This window comes from Mobula hypostoma, chromosome X1 (assembly GCF_963921235.1).
Source record: "Mobula hypostoma chromosome X1, sMobHyp1.1, whole genome shotgun sequence".
NCBI lineage: Eukaryota > Metazoa > Chordata > Chondrichthyes > Myliobatiformes > Myliobatidae > Mobula > Mobula hypostoma.
In genome coordinates this window covers 4,716,298-4,736,751 of record NC_086128.1, presented here as the reverse complement: position 1 = coordinate 4,736,751, position 20,454 = coordinate 4,716,298, and the positions used below count along the sequence as shown (strand labels likewise).

The 20,454-nt window shown below is 39.3% G+C and overlaps 1 protein-coding gene across 5 annotated transcripts in view; it reads right to left on the bottom strand.

The window, feature by feature from the left end:
* Positions 1 to 1,926: 1,926 nt before the first annotated feature.
* The window catches only part of plekhm1 (pleckstrin homology domain containing, family M (with RUN domain) member 1), a 64,990-nt gene continuing 46,462 nt past the window's right edge, over positions 1,927 to 20,454 (bottom strand). For 2 of the 5 annotated variants that reach the window (XM_063038082.1, XM_063038083.1), the window contains one exon: positions 9,476 to 15,200. In XM_063038082.1, coding sequence (XP_062894152.1) covers positions 15,092 to 15,200 — 109 coding nt within the window. In that variant the 3' untranslated portion in view covers positions 9,476 to 15,091. Of the gene's footprint in view, positions 3,098 to 8,423; positions 9,447 to 9,475; positions 15,201 to 20,454 lie in introns of those variants that run through there. The other 3 variants (XR_010016601.1, XR_010016602.1, XM_063038084.1) reach the window with 3 other exon arrangements.

Genomic DNA, 20,454 nt, shown 5'->3' with positions numbered 1-20,454 from the left:
TGTCCAGAGAGCTGAACCTTTCTGGAGCCGACTCTTTGGGCATAGAGCTTGGAAAAAGCAACGCAACAGACTTTTAACATCATAAATCAGTGAATTGTTTGTTATGTCTCCCCCCCTTGCTGTGAAACAGGGACACCTCTTTTTCCCTTATCAGGGAGAAAGAGAGCCTGTGGTATGTTGAATTACTGGGTGAACGAGTAGTCTTTGGGGTACTGCAAGTTAGTCATTATTGATGCTTTGCTGCACGCTTGAGTGCTCGGTGGGAAGCGCTGATGCTTTTTTGTTGGTGGGGGAGGGAGATTGCTGCTTTGTTACTGCTTACACATGGGAGGGAGGAGCTGGGGGTGCTTTGGGGTTCTACCGTTTTAACTGTAATTCATTCTTTGGGGTACTCCTCTGTTTTCATGGATGTTCACATTCATTCTCTGATATTTAATGTACCGATTGAAATATTGACGTTTTAACAGATTATAGGAATTATGTTAAACAATGTTACAGGTGTATATGAAAAAAATATATATCACAGCTCTGAATGCTAGCAAGATTTGAATACCTGGTTGCAATTTGGTTAAAGATAATCAAAGATCACCTCTTTTCTCAACATCAAGACAGTTACGAGCTTTTGAAAGCAACTGAAGAGGTCAACTAAAACAGGATTCAACTAGATAAGAGGTGGAAAATTCAATTAAAAATGACTTTGCTTTCTTCCAGAGCTGTAGAAACATATTTTGAATATCACTAGTTATCCAAAAATTTTGCTTAGTACATTTGAATTTTGCTTGAGCTGTTACAGCACTGTAGCTCAATAAGACATTCTTGCAATGTGGTGTTAACATCATTCACATTCACTCAATCTGAAATATGCATCTGCAGTAGGTCTCTGAACTGAAATTCCAAACGGTTGTTTCAAATGATCAGATATACAATCAGATCATCATCTTGCAATTCTATTCTAAGCGTGGCCAGTGAAGAAAACTACATAAGCTTGTGACCTCCAATATTGCCTCTGAAAAGTTTGAGTTTTCCAAGGAAAGCGGTAATAATAGCCTCTCTGCATGATATGAGATTGCAGGATTTTCCTTGTAACTGTTTGTTTAATAAATTCAGTGTTTCAAATACATCTGACTGGTAAAATATGTCAGTGTGAATTTGTTCAAGCTGCATATCACTTAGAAATGCTAAAATACTATCCCAAAGTGCAACAAAGCGATGAGGATAATTACCTTTTGATAACCATCGGAACTCTGCATGCTTTTATAGCTGTTCAAAATCTTGTTTGCTTTCCTCGCAAAGTTGTTGAAAAAGACAATCTTGAAGTGGATTTGATTTGAAGAAGTTGACAGCCATTGTTATAGCAGCAAGACGTTGTGCAAATGTCCTCACAATTTTTTGCAAGCAAATGGATGATACAGTGTATGCAAAAAAATGTAAGGCACAGCATTTTTTAAATGAACAATGAATCCTCTTTATCTTTCCACCATCCGTTGCACAAGCCATTGTATTTTATAATACATATATATTGCTTTGTGTGTGTGTATCTTATAACAGTAACAATACAATTGTGTGAGTAGGCTCTATAGAAAATTAGTGAATGTCAATGAATTATAATAAGTATAATCTCACATGAAAAATTACCAGTAGTGAATATAGGTGTAAAAATAAAATTCGCTTTTTAGGCTTTTTTTTAAAGTGGTAGACTTCACGCGTTCTCACCTTTCTGCAGTTTAGCTGTATCTGGCAGATGACCCCACTGCATTAACTGCAGCCTTCATGTCACGTTTTATAAATATCATAACACACAGTGGAAGGCAAGCAGAACCAGCCTCCTCCTATGTCCTCACTGATCAGCCTTGCTCCAGACAGCCACATCCGATCTGCAGTTTGTGATTAAGGGGTGGATGTGGAGTGGTGCTTAGGGGGCTGTCCCACAGGGTGGAAACGGTGATTTGTGTGTGGTCAAACAGGAGCAGAGATAGCGATTGATGGGCCGCACAACCCCCCTTCCCTCCACCACACACACCAAGGCTAAGCTGGTTTGCTGCCTCTTTCAGCATATTTTCCCATTAATTTCATTCAGGGTTCCAAGTAAATTATTGTACATATATTCATTGCTTTTTTATTTATATATTTTAGTAATATTTAATTAAAACTATAAACATCTCATGGTCCATTCAGAAACTCCTATAGACCCCGACTTTATTTTTTTTATTTGTGGTCCCTACGAAATCTGGCATGGCCCACGATGAGAACCATTGCCTTACTGATTCCCATATGAGGTGGGAGGGTAAATCTTCTTTCCCCAGCAGTAACAAGAAGTGTTACACATGGTACACCATGGGGTAATTACCTTTACAATGTTCCTGTGCAATGAGGAACAATGTTATTTGTGGAAAACATTAGGAGAGTAAGCATGAGCCACTTCAGGAAGTGTTGAAATTCCAAAGTGATGCAAGAGGGTGTTTTAATATTTCACTCCATGTGCATTTTCAGTCACATTTCACTCAAATATAACGTTACATGATGTAACTTCAAGGCAATTGTCTTGATTAAAGCAATGAGCAACAATATTGCACAGAAGCATTCAACTTACAATGCCGAGGTTACTGCCGTCATTTGTAACATTGTACAGTTACATTTTCAGAAAGCTTTTGACATTCAAAGTTTCAAAGCAAATTTATTATCAAAGTACATATTTGTAACCATATACAACCCTGAGATTCATTTTCTCGCAATCACTGTAAGTAAAAGAAACATAATAGAATCAATGAAAGACCACACCCAACAGGATGGACAATGTGCAAAAAAAAACAAACTGTAAATACTAAAAGAGGGAGAAAGAAATAATGATATAATGATAATAATAAATAAATAAGCAATAAATATCTAGAACATAAGATGAAGAGTCCTTGAAAGTGAGTCCATTTCAGTGGGAACAGTTCAGTGTTCAGGTGAGTGAAGTTATCCAATCTGGTTCAAGAGCCTGATGGTTTAGAGGTAATAACTGTTCATGAACCTGGTGGCTCCTGTACCACCTTCCTGATGACAGCAGCAAGAAGAGAGTAGCCAGGAGCAATGGAATAGGAGAATACGCTGGACTCTTAATTGGTTTGAAAACAGAAACAGACCATTAACTAGGGCTTTCAAAGAGGTTACAAATGATGTATCCCACAGACCACAGTGTGAGTGCAGACTATTCCACACCCTGCAGTTCAAAGTGTAACATACACTCAGTGGCCACTTTATTAGGTACACCTGCTCATTAATGCAAATATCTAATCATGTGGCATAATTCAATGCATAAAAACATGCAGACATGGTCAAGAGACTCAGTTGTTGTTCAGACCAAACACCAGAATGGGGAAGAAATGTGTTCTGTAAGAATTTGATCATGGAATGATTATTGGTGCTAGATGGGGTGGTTTGAGTATCTCGGAAACTGCTGACCTCCTGGGATTTTCGCACACAACGGTCTCTAGAGTTTACAGAGGACGGTGTGAAAGACAAAAAAATCCAATGAGCAGCACTTCTGTGGGTAAAAATGCCCTGTTAATGAGAGAAGTCAGAGGAGAGTGGTCTGATTTGTTCAAGCTGAGAAGAAGGCAACAGTGACTTAAATAACTGCACGTTACAACTGTGGTGTACAGAAGAGCGTCTCTGAGCTCGCAACATGTTGAAATGGATGGGCTGCAGCAGCAGAAGACAATGAACATATACTCAGTGGCCACTTTATTAGGTACAGGAGGAAAACGGTTAATCTGTGAACTGACATTGGTAATTGGAAAAATGCTGATATTAATCATCTCTAGACACTTAGGAAATAATAATATGATGGAGCAGAATCAACATGGACTAATGAAAGGGAAATCATGTTTGATGCATTAGTTTGTTATTTGAAAATGTAGCTAGATGAGGAGAAGCCTGTGGATATTAAAATTTCATATAAGATGTTACACAAGAAATAGAATAAGGTTAGAGTTCAAAGAATTGGGGTAAAATACTAGATTGGATTTGGGCTAATAAAGCCAACATGCAGGTGCAGCAGGCAATTGGGAAGCCAGGTCTTCATTGTAAGAAAATTTGAGTACAAGAGTAAAGATGTTTTACAACATTTATATATGCTTTGGCATGTATCATTTTGGTCTCCTTCACTGACAAAGGCTATAGTAGTGAAGTCCATTCAAAGCAGAGATTGATAGATTTCTGGACATTAGAGGAACCTAGGAGTATGTGGAAAAGGCAGTGCTTGAGAGAGCAGATGAGCAATGATTTTCATGAAAGGCAGAGCAGACTAGAGAAGCTGAAGGGATGTCTTCTGCTTCTACTCTGATATTCAAAGATTGGTGTGTAGCAGAATAGATCACAAGCAGTCTAGATAATCAAGTCAGATGAGCTGGATTCTTTTTACATTACATGTCAATGATTTGGATGACAGAATTGATGGCATTGTTGCAAAGTTTGCAGACGATATGAAGATAGGAGGAAGGGCAGGTAGTCTTGAGTAGAGAGAGATGACAGAAGAACTTAGATTAAGAGAAAGGGCAAAGAAATGGCAGATGGAATACAGTGTTGGGAAGTGTATGGTCATGCACTTTGGTAGAAGAAATGAAACGATTGATTATTTTCTAAATGGAGACAAAATACAAAAATCTGAGGCACAAAGGGATCTAGGAGTCCTTGTGTAGGATTTCGTAAAGGTTAATTTGCAGGTTGAGTCAGTGGCAAGGAAGGCAAATGCAAAGTTAGCATTTATTTCAGAGGACGAGAATATAAAAGCAAGGATATAATGTTGAGACTTTATAAAGCACTGGTGAGGCCTCACTTGGAGTATTGTGAGCAGTTTTGGGCCCCTTATCGAAGAAAGGATGTCTTGAAACTGGAGAGGGTTCAAAGGAGGCTCACGAAAATGATTCCAGGACTAAAAGGCTTGTCATATGAAGACCATTTGATGGCCCTGGGCCTGTATTAATTGGAATTCAGAAGAATGAGGGGTGACTTGATTGAAACCTATGAGTGGTGAAAGGCCTTGATAGAGTGGATGTGGAGAGGATGCTTCCTATGGTGGGAGTGTCGAAGACCAGAGGACACAGTGTCAGAATAGAGGGGTGTGCTTTTAGAACAGAGATAAGGAGGAATTCCTTTAGCCAGAGAGTAGTGAGTCTGTGGAATCCGTTTCCACAGGCAGCCATGGAGGCCAAGTCTTTTTGTATATTTAAGGCAGAGGTTGACAGACTCTTGACTGGTCAGGGCATGGGGGGGGAAGGTGGAAGCTAAGAGGATTGAAGCTGAGAAGAAAAATGCATCAGTCATAATGAAATAGCAGAGAAGACTTGATGGGCTAAATGACCTAATTCTGCTATATTTTATGGTCTTATAGAAAGTGTTCTTCACTCAGAACTTTGCTCACCCACATCTTGTTTGATTTTCCCTTTGCAACAATTATTTTGGAGCATTGTGGGGAGAATTAGACCAACCAGACAAATTCAGGGGGAACTAATGCTGAGAATTTTCTAGGATAAGTAATTTCTATTAATGCCGAGCTGGGTTGATACCATTGTAAGGAAGCCCTTTTCCTGGTCTTTCATCTTTGCCCTTCCCCACACCAACCTATTGAACCAACTTCACCCCTATCCCAGACTTCTCCATAGTCCTCCTTTTTACGAAGCTCCATGTACCTATCCAAAAGTCTCTTAAAAGACCGTATCATATCTGCCTCCACCACCGTTGCCAGCAGCCCATTCCACACACTCACTACTCTGAGTAAAAAACTTACCCCTGACATCTCCTCTGTACCTACTCCCCAGCACCTTAAACCTGTGTCCTCTTGTGGCAACCATTTCAGCCCTGGGAAAAAGCCTCTGACTATCCACACGACCAATGCATCTCATTATCTCATACACCTCTATCAGGTCACCTCTCATCTCATCATCAACTGAGGGAGGAAACCAAAGGACCCGGAGAAAACTCATGCATTCCACAGGGAAGATGTACAAGTTCTTTACAGAGGACGCTAGGATTGAACTCTGAACTCAGATGCCCCAAGATTTAATAGCGTCGCACTAATCGCTACGCTACCTTTTGGCTGAAAAATATCAGCTATTTTTTAGATGGTAAGAAATTGGATAGTGTGTTTAGAGTTATCTGAATGTCATGAATAAATGAAGATTTATATGGAGGATTGCAAGCAACTTAAGAAAATAAACAGTGCATTGTCCTTTAATACAAGAGGATTTGAATATAAGAATGGGGGTTTCCATTATGTAAGGCCCTGGTGAGATTGCATATGGAATATTGTGTTCAAGTCTGGTTTTTCCATGTAAGGAAGGATTGCACAAGTACAATAAGAGTTTACCAGATTGCTTCCTATGATGTCAGCTTTGTCATATGAGGAGAGATTAACCATTTTAGGCCAATTTCTCTTAAATTAACAAAAAAATAACAGGAAATCTTGGTGAAGCATAAGAAAATTCTGCAGTTTGCCAAGGTCAGAATCAGAATCAGAATCAGGTTTATCATCACCGGCATGTGACACGGAATTTGTTAACTTAGTAGCAGCACTTCAATGCAATACATCATCTTGCAGAGAGAGAAAAAAAATAATAATAAAATAATTAATAAAGTAAATCAATTATGTATATTGAATAGATTTTTTTAAACGTGCAAAACAGAAATACTGTATATTTTAAAAAAAGTGAGGTAGTGTCCAAAGATTCAATGTCCATTTAGGAATCGGATAGCGAGGGGAAGAAGCTGTTCCTGAATCGCTGAGTGTGTGCCTTCAGGCTTCTGTACCTCCTACCTGATGGTAACAGTGAGAAAAAGGCATGCCCTGGGTGCTGGAGGTCCTTAATAATGGACACTACCTTTCTGAGACAGGGCTCCCTGAAGATGTCCTGGGTACTTTGTAGGCTAGTACCCAAGATGGAGCTAACTAAATTTACAACCCTCTGCAGTTTTTTTTGGTCCTGTGCAGTAGCCCCTCCATACCAGACAGTGATGCAGCCTGCCAGAATCCTCTCCATGGTACAACTATAAAAGATTTTGAGTGTATTTGTTGACATACCAAATCTCATCAAACTCCTAATGAAGTATAGCTGCTGTCTTGCCTTCTTTATAACTGCATTGATGTGTTGGGACCAAGTTAGATCCTCAGAGATCTTGACACCCAGGAACTTGAAACTGCTCACTCTCTCCACTTCTGACCCCTCTATGAGGATTGGTATGTGTTCCTTCATCTTACCCTTCCTGAAGTCCACAATCAGCTCTTTTGTCTTACTGACGTTGAATGCCTGGTTGTTGCTGTGGCATCATTCCACCAGTTGACATATCTCACTCCTGTACACCCTCTCATCACCACCAGAGATTCTACCAACAATGGTTCTATTGTCAGCAAATTTATAGATGGCATTTGAGCTATGCCTATCGACACAGTCATGTGTATATAGAGAGTAGAGCAGTGGGCTAAGCACACAACCCTGAGGTGCACCAGTGTTGATCGTCAGCAAGGTAGATGTGGAATTGATGGATCCTCGGACTGAGGTATCAAGAACCAGAGCTCAGTCTTAAGATAGGAAGGGGAGATTTGCAATGATGTTGCCTAGATTGGGGAGCATGCCTTATGAGAATAGGTTGAATGAACTTGGCCTTTTCCCCTTGGAGCGACGGAGGATGAGAGGTGACCTGACAGAGGTGTAGAAGATGATGAGAGGCATTGATCCTGTGGATTGTCAGAGGCTTTTTCCCAGGGCTGAAATGGCTAACATGAGAGGGCACATTTTTAAGGTGCTTGAAGTAGGTACAGGAGATATATCAGGGGTAAGTTTTTCTCTCCCCGCAGAGAGTGGTGAATGCGTGGAATGGGCTGCTGGCGATGGTGGTGGAGGCGGATACAATAGGGTCTTTTAAGAGACTCCTGGATAGGTACATGAAGCTTAGAAAAAAAGAGGGCTATGGGTAACCCTAGGTAATTTCTTAAGTACGTACATGTTCGGCACAGCTTTGTGGGCCGAAGGGTCTGTATTGTGCTGTAAGTTTTCTATGTTTCTATAAGAGATTCAACATTCAGGACTGAGATGAAGAGAAATTGCTTCCCTGAGAAGCTAAAAAATCTATGGAAATCTCCAGAAGGAACGGCCTTTGAAGAGTCAACCACTTCATGTAACTATCACAGAGATTATATATTTTGGGATATTAAAGGAATCAAGAGGTACCGAGAAACCAAGGTAAAAGATCAGTCATGATCTTAGTGAATTGTGGAGCAGATGAGAGGGGCTGAATGCCCTAACTCCTGCTTCTATTTCATTTATTCTTATATCCATTAATCAGTGATTCATTTATTTTAACAGAGATGAGGGGAGGGGCTCCATCCTACTGTAGACAATATTTAACGAGATATTGACACGAACACTGATGCACAATGATTCACATTTCAATCTGCTCACATAATACAGGCTAATGTTAACTTTGCTTTAAGCAAATTGTTCCAACAAAATTACGTCAAAACTCAAAGTTCAAAAGTAAATTTATTATCAAAGTACATATATGTCACTATATACAACCCTGAGATTCATTTTCATGTGGGCATTCGCAATAAATACAGTAGAATTAATGAACGACAAACAACCAGTGTGCAAAAGACACCAAACTGTGCAAACACAAAAGATGAAATAATAAGCAATAAATATTGAGAACATGCAGGTACAACTCATTGAAAGTGTACATGAATATAGTTCTCAAACAACCTAATTTTCATATTTAATGATTTTGCAACTGATGCACTAAGAGACACAGTGATGCAGTTGGTAGAACTGCTGCCTCACAGTGTCAGAAACATAGGTTCAATCCTCACTAACCTCAGGTGATGACTGCATGAAGATTGCACCTTCAGTATATGCATGGGTTTCATGCAGTTGCTCCTGTTGCCTCTCCCATCTCAAAGATGTGCACATCGGCACATTAATTGATCATTGTAAGTTGCCCCTTGTGAGTAGGTGAATGGAAAGATCTAAGGGAGGTTGTTGAGAATATGAGGAATATAAAATGGGTCGAATGCAGCATTGGTGTTGATGGTGGTTGATGGTTATGCAGAACTTGGTGAGTGGGAGGATCTGTTTCACTGCTTATCTGTGACTCAATTTCATGAAATGGGATCCTTTGGAAGTCAACAAGGGCTGGGCATGGAGGATGCAACAGGATCAACAGTTTTAGCATTCACTTAAAACAAATGTACGCTTTGGAGAAGCGAGGAAGCCCTTGGGGGGTGGGTGGGGGGGAGTGAGTTATTAAGATGCAGATGATGTAGCGGAGTTGTCATAGAAGCAAAGATGACAATAATGTAAAGATAACACATAGTTTTATTTACCTCCATAGATGCTGTCTGATTTTCTGAGTTCCTCCACCATTTTGTGTGTGTTGCTCAATATTTCCAGCATCTGCAGAATCTCTTGTGGCTAAAATGTAAAGGTAGACTGCTGGTGAGAGACTGCTGGTTGAGGTATACAAATGTGTTCAACATAACAGCATAATATATCCAGGAGGGAGAAGATGGGGGTGTCAGAAAATGTTTCTAACAGGAAGCAATCATGGTGGTTTTGACTTTGGCAATGTTGTGCCACAATTTTCTCGGGCACAATTTGACATCAGAAGGGTGACTTGTGTGTCTGAATAACTCACTTCTAAAAGCAAAGAAAGTAATGAAGAATCAAAGCTGGGATGCAGGCTACATGCTTTTTTGCACTTTTTAAAAAAAAAATTGCTTGCAAGTTAATTTTATTAAATTGTCAGGGAATGTGTACGCTGAAATTAATGGACATGATTAATTATTACATGTCAAAAAAGTGAACTGTCCTACATACTTCTGCAAGTGAGGGCAGAAATAGCTGCAGAAAAGCACATGCTTTAGTCAAATGAACAACTATGATATTGTGACATTCTAGTCATTAACATTTTTTCTACAAATCTGCAAACATTTTTTGTTAATAGAGTAGTAACAGTTTTCTGGTAAAATAGACATTAATCCTGAAGCAGACTGAACAGTTAAACTTTGTATGTACATACAGTACTGTGCTAAAGTCATAGGCACATATATATAGCTTGTGTGCCCAAGACTTCTGCACAGTACTGTATTTGTCAACATGGAGCAGAGAACGAGTTTGTAAATCTGATGGGGGAGCAAAGGATGTTGGGAATGGAGAGGGTGGAGCGTGGATGGTATGTGGGACAGGTGGCAGAGAAGGAGTGTCATGACCAGGCTGGTGGTGTGCATGCAGACACACCAAGTTCAACACCAGGCAAGGTTGTTTGATTCTAAACAATAGGTTTATTGATCTTTACAGAAATGTCTCTCTGGCACTCCCTGCCCCCTTTCTCCCCTCAGTCCACAATAGACACACATATCAGCATCAGTTTTATCATCACTCAGACATCTCATGATTTTTTTTAGTAGCAGTACAGTGCAATACATAAAATTACTGCAGTGCTATGCAAAAGTCTTAGGCACCCTAGCTACAGTATATATGTGTGCCTAAGACTTTAGCATAGCATTGTACACCTTTTTCCCCTGAATGTAATTTAAAATTAATGTTGAGAACTTGTTCTTGGAAAAAAAGTGAGATGTAAAATAAGACTGGGCAAAACTCTGATCCAACATCATGTGATGCTTCATTGCAACGTGTGGAATTGTTTCTCATTAGTCATCCACATAATTTATTAAAAAATAACAGCATGATTGCAAAATAATTTGATAGTCAAATAGTAAAAAAAAATAAAAAAGCACCTCAGATTTCTGTAGAATATCAACACTTCCTCTGCCCTTGCTCTTAAGAATATATATTAACAGACTAAAATTATTTGGTCCAATATTGGCCACAGTATTTATGCTCTAAATATGCCTCTCCCCATTAAATTTCACCTTATCCTATTTATACATCTTTCCCCTCTGTATTCATCCAGCTCATCTTACAATGTGATAGCAATGGCTTTGTTGACCATGAAGTTCTAAACTCAAATGAAGACTTTAAGCCCTATTGGATATAAAAAGCCTTGAGTACCCTCACTAAAGGGAAATTATACTGTAACTAACCAATATTCAAAGACTTGTTCACTTCCCGATTTATTCTTCATGGTGAGTTTAGCTGTCAATACCTACGATTCAAGCAGTGGGTCCCTCCTCCCTACCGAGAAGGTATTTTCATTTAACAAAGTAGCTTAAATACAGTTCTTATATTTTCAGTGATACACGTTTAAATCTAAACACAATTCTTAAAACACATTTAAAACTCAAAAGATTTCCAATTGTCAAATAGTTTCTAAATCACAGGTACAATTTCTGTAAGCTAAAAAAGACATACCCACCAGCCACAGTCACCTGTTGCAGAAATTGAAAACAGAGGAGTGGATCCTAGTTCACCCAGGGTTTCTGTCAGGCTTCTTGATGTTCCTGGACAACTCTTAAAATGCCTGAACTGCTCTCTAAATTTATACTATTTCTTTGCCACATGAAATTCTTTCAGATACCTTTTAACACAGTCTAAAAGCTTTTGAAGACAGAGATCCCAGGTACCCACAATTAATGCTGTAAAGATGCCTCTGAGTACACAAATCTTCCAACTATTAATACATCGGCTATTGAAATACTGAATGATAATATCACTATAGTCTGCAAGCTTCCTTGAACTAAACAACTTTGCCAGTGTTGTCTAGTTTGAAGCAAGCCAAATTAAATAACATTGTCTTATACTGTACTTCTTCAGTAATAAGCCCAGGTGCTGTGAGCCAGCAAGTCTGCTATATAGACAGTGCTTGTTTGCAAAGCTGTGCTTTTAACTTCAAACTTATTACTGCTTATGTTAAGAGCTGAAGACTGGCTCCCATTTACAACCAAAATCTAAACAGGAAATATTGGCTGGAAGTTGAACTTATTCAAAAACATGTTGATCTTGAGATGCTCACAACTACTAGTGTTTAGAAAGTTGATCTTGGCAAAAAAAATACGAAGCCCCCTTTGGCTCTGAAAGTGAACATCCATCAACAACAAAGATTTCAGAGTTGCCCCTTTCAACTGTTCCTTGTGGTAGAAATTTCACGTTCCAAACCATTTTCTAAAGAAATTGTTCTTGAATTCATTATTGGTTTTTAGTTACTATACAGTATTTACGGGTCCAGGTTTCAGAGTCCCTCATCTGAACACATTTTCCCCATATTTATTCAGTTTAGAAATCTTCATAACCTTAATGTTTTTATACGAGGTCACTGCTCGTTTAAAGTTTTCTGATAATCTATCAGTTTAGATTCATCATTTTTGATCTTTCTCCACCCCCCACAAATATCTTTTTGTAATATAAAATCAGAGACTGCAGCTTCTTACCACTGCTTTGTCACTTTAGTTAAAAAATCTACATCCCTGCATTTTGTGCCTGGTTTGGCCATGCAGGTTCCTTATCTTCAAATATCTATATCCAATTTTATGGATAAATGTTAAACTTACAAGAAAGAACAGACTTCCTCTATATTCTTGGTATTACCATCCTTCACATTCTATTAGATTAATTTTAACCTCTTTTCCAAAGAGAACAGTCTTAAATATGCTAAGCTCTTCTCAAAAAACAATCCAATACGACATACTGGTATAAATGCCTTTATACATCTTCAAGAACTCAGAACTGTCATGAGGTTGTCCATTCACTATTCAGTGTGCCAGTCATTGGCATGGGTGAGGTAGACACCTTCGTCATTCTTCACTCGGAACAGGTGAGCAGTTCTTGGACTTGTGGCCTGACCTCCCCCCCCCAATGAAACAAGGTGTTTGTTAAGACAAAGCCAAACTCCAAAAATGTTGTCAAGAGACAAATCCCACTGGAGTGGATCTTCCCTTCATCAGCTAGAAAGAGGAGCTAGCTCTTGGTGTAAGCAGACATTGAATGTTGTGATGATCTCAAGGCAACTGGAAAAAATACCAAGCTATCACCACAAAATCCTCAAAATCCACTGTAAGGATAAGCAAAGAAACATCAGACCTCTCCCAGACAACACTGACCTTTGCACATCCTAACATTGATCATGAAAGCTGACATTTCCTGCGTAGTTTTAATCTTTTGTTCAAACAGGTACAAAAGACCAATGTACCTGTCTGTGTGTTACAGGAGCAAAGCACAATATATAATTCTCAAATTTTTCCATGCCGTGCTTTAAATAAATTTTATGAATTATGCCAAATAATGTGTATATTCTTGCCCATAAACATAACCAGGAGTTCAGATGGTTAACATTAAACCACAAAATCTAAATAACTTCAATTTTGGAAATAAATGTGACTAACTGCTCATTTCAACAGGGAGTAAGAGGGCCAGGGCACCAAGGAGCAAAGGGCTTTCCATTTAATTCACAGAATGGAAAAAGGGAACAAGCACTGGCAGAAAATACATGCCACAAAAGCCAAAAGAGGAAGAGAAAAATGTGACAGAGCAGAGTAGAAAGGAAGGGAGGAAGAAAAGTAGGGGTGAGGGAATGATGTTGAGAGAAAGACAGCACGAAAGAGTCGATAAATAGAAAGAGGGTTCAGGCAGAAAGGAAAGACTGACCATCCACCAAACCTTTGTCATTTATTAATTTCATCCAAGGGAGCTGAAACTACATATTTGCACAAGTACTTTGAGATGATTAAAGCAGTCCAAATAGCAGAAATCTGATCATGTTATATTATTTACCAAAAACTAAAAAATAACACTTATGTTGACCAGACACTCAAGCACTTCTGAATTTAAATAAGGCTCTCAAACTTTATTGGCACATTTTAAAAAAATCATATTAGTTTGACAACATTCTGTTCTTAAGAAAATAGAAAAGACCATTGAGCCAGTGTTTAGTAAATTTAGTCAATGTCTGATTCTGATGAAAATCATAAGGTATATAATGCAAAAAAATACTGATATACAAAAACATGTACAAAAGTTATTATATGGCTGTTAAACCCTGCTACAGTTGGAAGACTGCAAGCAGCAACTAATGCTATACTGCTTTGTAACGTGAACTGTAATAAACCTAGGGAAGTATTGAGGCATTCAAAGTTTTGTTGCACTTGAATCTGTGCCCTAAAATACTCCAGCGCTGCAAAAGTTTGTTTTCAGAATTATTTTTGGTGAACCTGCGCATATCTCAGACTTTAACTATTGTAATTAATTACATTTATAAGCAATGAAATGTCTGTAAATGGGAAGGAATGATTTGCATTATGTTGCAAACAAAAGCAAGATACTGTACAAATACAAGTGTTAGGTTTTATAAACTTTTATTTTGGATGTCCTTGATTTTACTAGTTACTTTAACAGTTTAGCACTTAGCAATTTCTCATCCAAATTGGCCTAAATTCAGACTGGAAAATAGCAATTTCATGAATAGATTTAAGTTGTATTAACTGAAAGTTTTATAAGATGATGTTAAAAAGAATCCAGCTACTGAATGATATGCTAATCATCAGTAATCAAATTGCAAAAAGAAGTGAAACCTTGTCAAGTTTAAACAAGAAAGGAAGTGCTTACACCCTTTTGGAATGAATATTAAAATGCAATGGACAGTCTGCTGCAAGGATGAAATTTTAAGTATTTTGTCTATTTACAAGGATTAGTTTGCAAAATGTAGCTTAAAACAGCAAATTTTAGTAAATCTTTACAGTTAATTTTGCAGATGAATACAGTACATTACTATACATGCAATGTACATTTTATATTCCCACAAACTGATGTAGTTTACATGTCTGAACAAAGGCGTATGCATTTAAAAGTGATTTAAATATATATATATTAAAAAGAGCTGGAAATCTAGAAGATGAACTAGTTTAACAGCGCCAGTGAGTGAGTTTGCAATGTAGCAGCAGGCAGTCTATATCAAGGCAAAGCGTTGCATTCATTTTGTATTTGCTGTTTCTCAAAATAAGTGAACGAGGAGTTTGCGACTGTAGAATCAACTATAATAAAATTATTTCACATCAACCCAGAATTTACATTGTCCATAAATTGCAGGAATTCAGGGAAAGGGCTGCACATGGTAGGCAGCTTGCATCCTCACTCCCATGCACATGATGCTTGATGCAGACCAACAGCTAATGCTCCATTTTATACTCCAGGTACTTCTGTTTGCGCACACAGCGTGGACACGATTGGACGGCAGCCTTGCAAGCCTTATGGAAGACAGTCCTGCACTTTTTGCACCTGAGTAGGAAAGGGAAGCAGAAACTTAAATAATTTGTTATGTTGTCAATTTGTCACAGAAATGAAGTGCAATTATTGTCCTCATTAATTCTGGAAGATCAATGGTTTTGTTAAGTATAATTGCAGAATGAAGGGAGAGATAAGATTTTTGAAGAGAGATGACAGAAAATTTGCCTGTAAACACTGAAATTTAATTCAATTATTTAGGATTTTGGTAAATAAATGTTTGCTTTTACCAAAAAAGCTGCAAGTCTATACAGCTTTCTGCCTTAGAAGGCCGCAGTTGTTGACCACTGTTGCATTAGACTGCTTGTTATTTACTGAGCATTTTAACAGTTTACTCCTGCTTGTATTTTACATTACTACTTATGTACATGTAACTGCTTAGTATATTTCTTAGTGGTCACTGCATGTATATGCAATTGTTCATTGTGTTCCCATAGTGGGTACAGTTCTTTGCATGATTCTAGAAGCTTCTCTTGATATCACATTATTTGAATAGGGGCAATCTGATTGGTTAACTCTTAACTACAAATTTGAATGGAATGTTTCTCACCCAAGGTATAAAAAAGAACTGATCACACAAGCTTGCCATGTTTTAGTCTTTATTCTTTCCCTTCCTCCCCTTTTTGTTCTTAGACTCCTGTACTGTTTCCAGTTCTCTTTTTTCTATTAGCACTCAACAAAGCCATCATGAAACAACAAGCTTTATGCCGCATTCTTGACTTCCGAAAGAAATTTGGACCAAAAACATCACAATCCAACAATCTGGCATTGTCAGCAGCAGGATAGTCACAGAAATTTAAGGACTTGGAAGAATCCCAGACAAAGTGGAAATTTACAGTGCCTAAATTAAAAGGGAGGCAAGAGCTGCTCCTAGTCACAAATTGTCTGAGAGGAAACCTAAGTTCTGGCTTCAATACATCATCTGATGAAACTAGGAGTGAGGAAACTACTACATGTTATTATTTTGAAGAAACAGATCTGTAAAAATCAAGACGAGCACTGAAATTAATATTGGGTTCAGCCATACAAGCCGGTAGAGTGTGGAAGAAAAACTTTGATTGCAGAATAATCTATTGAAGCTTCGCTTGCACAATCTATTAATATTTCAGATTGTGGTCAAAGTAATCAAAAGTATATACAAATTAAGTGTTACACAAGATTGAATTAAGACAATGGCCAAAGTTGTTTAACTGAGCTCTTACCTGAATAAAACATCTCAGGTTGATAAAATTAATGACAAAATATGATTGAAAAATACTAGCAATATTACATTTACTAAGAAGGCATATGATAAGATTCACAGAATGCCTGAGGAAAAGGAAAAACCTGAAATGTTCAAGCTAAAGATAAGAAAACACAGATGGCTTCAGAATCAAATTTCTGAGTTAACTGAGAGAATGAAAAAATTAACAGGGCAAGTAAAATCATTTACTAATCGATGAGGAAAGAAATGTGAAGTATACAATAAACTCAAAGTGCATTATATGGAGCTTCAATGCAACCTGAAGCAATGTTGGGAAAGTTCTGCAGGGATCTCAAGTGGATATTCTGCCAGTGATGCTTCTAATTACGCCTATCCTTGGGAGACACCCCTCTACAATGGACCGTCCTCCAAAGAACTATAGGATGGATATGACATGAACTCCACAGCAGCCTCTAGCAGCTCAACTGAGGATGGCAGTGATGAAACAAGACTGGCAGCTATGTCACAGCTTGCTCCAATAAAGGCCAAGGGAGCAAAGACATGCAGGACTGAACATGCAACTATTGCTAATCACCATACTGACAAGCTAACATCAATTTTTGCCCAGTCAACAATCTGCTGAAAGGCAGAAAGTGCTCCGATGATCCGGTGACACAATGTAAACAACTGAAAGCGTTCCAAACTTTAAAGCTGACATTGTGTACTGCACCTGCTTTAAGAATCCCTGGTACAGGTAAACAGGTATGTCAATGAGAAAGACATGATCACAGTGTTAACTCAAAAACATGGAGCCCAACAGCATCCTGTTGGTTATTACCCTGCCGAAGTTCTTATTCTGTACACTGATGGTTCAACGATTGAGAGAGGAATGACTGGACAGACTGTTGTCTCTGGAATTGTAGTGTTAGAAACATAGAAAACCTACAGCACAATACAGGCCCTTCGGCCCACAAAGCTGTGTCGAAAATGTCCCTACCTTAGAAAATACCAGTCCAGGAGTCTCTTAAAAGACCCTATCATATTGACCTCCACCACCATTGCCGGAAGCTCGTTCCACGGACTCACTACTCTCTGCTTAAAAAACTTACCCCTGACATCTCCTCTGTACCTACTTCCAAGCACCTTAAAACTGTGCCCTCTCATGCTAGCCATTCCAGCCCTGGGAAAAAGCCTCTGACTATCCACACGATTAATGCCCCTTATCATCTTATACACCTCTATCAGGTCACCTCTCATCCTTCGTCAGTCCAAGGACCTATTCTCATAAGGCATGCTCCCCAATCCAGGCAACATCTCCTCTGCACCCTTTCTATGGTTTCCATATCCTTCCTACAGTGAGGCGACCAGAACTGAGCACAGTACTCCGAATGGTGTCTGTCCAAGGTCCTATATAGCTGCAACATTACCTCTCAGCTCCTAAACTCAATCCCACAATTGATGAAGGCCAATGCAACGTATGCTTTCTTAACCACAGCTGCAGCTTTGAGTGTCCTGTTGTACTCAAGAAGCACTGTTCCTGGTATCCATGTGCAACAGGCAGAACTGAAAGCTCTAATTAAAGCCTGTAAGTTGGCAGAAATACCACTGAATCCCGATATGTTCTTGGAATTGTTCATGAATTTGGAAGCTCATGGAGACAAAGTGGGTTTCGTACAGCTGTAGGAACCCAAATCAAGAATCGCCAACTAGTACAGGGACTTATCAATGTTACACAACTGACATCAGAAACTTGCGTATTAAAATGTAAAAGTCACTCCAAAATGACCACAATGGAAAGCCATGGAAATGCATTTGCAGCTGAAATTGTGGAAAAGGCAGCATGGGAAGAAATACCAAAAAAAGTACTGAGAACATGCGCAGTGAACCCGACAACTGAATTTATGGAATCAGAATCCGGTTTATTATCACCGGCATGAGTCATGAAATTTGTTAACTTAGCAGCAGCAGTTCAATGCAATAATTAATATAGAAGAAAAAAAATAAGCAAATCAATTACAGTATATGTATATTGAATAGATTAAAAATTGTGCAAAGATCAGAAATAATAGATACTAAAAAAGTGAGGTAGTGTTCAAGGGTTCAATGTCCATTTGGGAATTGGATGGCAGAGGGGAAGAAGCTGTTCCTGAATCGCTGAATGGGTGCCTTCAGGCTTCTGTATCTCCTACCTGATGGTAACAGTGAGAAAAGGGTATGCCCTGGGTGTTGGAGGTCCTTAACAATGGATGCAGCCTTTCTGAGACACCGCTCCTTGAAGATGTCCTGGGTACTTTGTAGGCTAGTATCCAAAATGGAGCAGACTAAGTTTACAATCTTCTGCATCTTCTTTCGTTCCTGTGCAGTAGCCTTCCCATACCAGACAGTGATGCAGCCTGTCAGAATCCTCTCCATGGTACAACTATAGAAGTTTTTGAGTGTATTTGTTGACATACCAAATCTCATCAAACTCCTAATGAAGTATAGCTGCCTTCTTTATAACTGCATTGATGTGTTGGGACCAAGTTAGATCCTCAGAGATCTTGACACCCAGGAACTTGAAATTGCTCACTCTCTCCACTTCTGATCCCTCTATGAAGATTGGTATGTGTTCCTTCATCTTACCCTTCCAGAAGTCCACAATCAGCTCTTTCGTCTTACTGACGTTGAGTGCCTGGTTTTTGCTGCGACACCACTCTACTAGTTGGCATATCTCACTCCTGTACGCCCTCTCGCCACCATCTGAGATTCCACCAACAATGTTTGTATGAACAGCAAATTTATAGATGGTATTAGAGCTATGCTTAGCCACAAAGTCATGGGGTATAAAGAGAGTAGAGCAGTGGGCTGAGCACACACCCCTGAGGTGCAACAGTGTTGATCGCCAGCAAGCAGCAGTCAGGGATCCAATTGCAGAGGGAGGTACAGAGGCCCAGGTTCTGCAACTTCTCAATCAGGATTGTGAGAATGATGGTATTAAATGCTGAGCTACAGTCAATAAACAGCATCCTGACGTACGTAGGTGTTTGTATTGTCCAGGTGGTCTAAAGCCGCGTGAGCAGCCATTGAGATTGTGTCTACTGGTGACCTATTGTGGCGATAGGCAAATTGCAATGGGTCCAGGTCCTTGCTGAGGCAGGAGTTCAGTCTAGTCATGACCAACCTGTCAAAGCATTTCATCACTGTAGACGTGAGTGCTACCGGGCAATGGTCATTAAGACAGCTCACATTATTCTTCTTAGGCACTGGTATAATTGTTGCCTTTTTGAAGCAAGTGGGAACTTCCACCCATAGCAGTGAGAGGTTGAAAATGTCATTGAATACTCCCGCTAGTTGGTTGGCACAGGTTTTCAGAGCCTTACCAGGTACTCTATCGGGACCTTCTGCCTCGCGAGGGTTCACTAAAGACAGTCTAACATCGGCCTCTGAGACGGAGATCACAGGGTCATCAGGTGCAGCAGGGATCTTCACAGCTGTAGTTATATTCTCCTTTTCAAACGGGCATAGAAGGCGTTGAGTTCATCTGGTAGTGAAGCATTGCTGCCATTCTTGCTATTTGGTTTCGCTTTGTCAGAAGTAATGTCTTGCAGACCCTGCCAGAGTTGCTGTGCATCCAATGTCACCTCCAAACTAGTTTGAAATTGTCTCCTTGCCCTTGAAATGGCCCTCTGCAAATCATACCTGGTTTTCTGGTGCAGACCTAGGTCGCCAGACCTGAATGCCACAGATCTAGCCTTCAGCAGACAATGTACCTCCTGGTTCATCCACGGCTTTTGGTTTGGGAATGTACATTAAATCTTTATAAGCACACACTCATCCACAGAGGTTTTACTGAAGTCAATAACAACTGCAGCATACTCATCCAGGTTTGAAGATGAATCCCTGAATACAGTCCAGTCCACTGATTCAAAGCAGTCCTGTAGGTGCTCCTGTGCTTCCCTTGTCCATACCTTCTTGGTCCTCACTACTGGTGCCGCAGTCTTCAGTCTCTGCCTATACTCAGGGAGTAGAAGTACAACCAGGTGATCAGACTTCCCGAAGTGAGGGTGTGGAATAGCACAGTAGGCA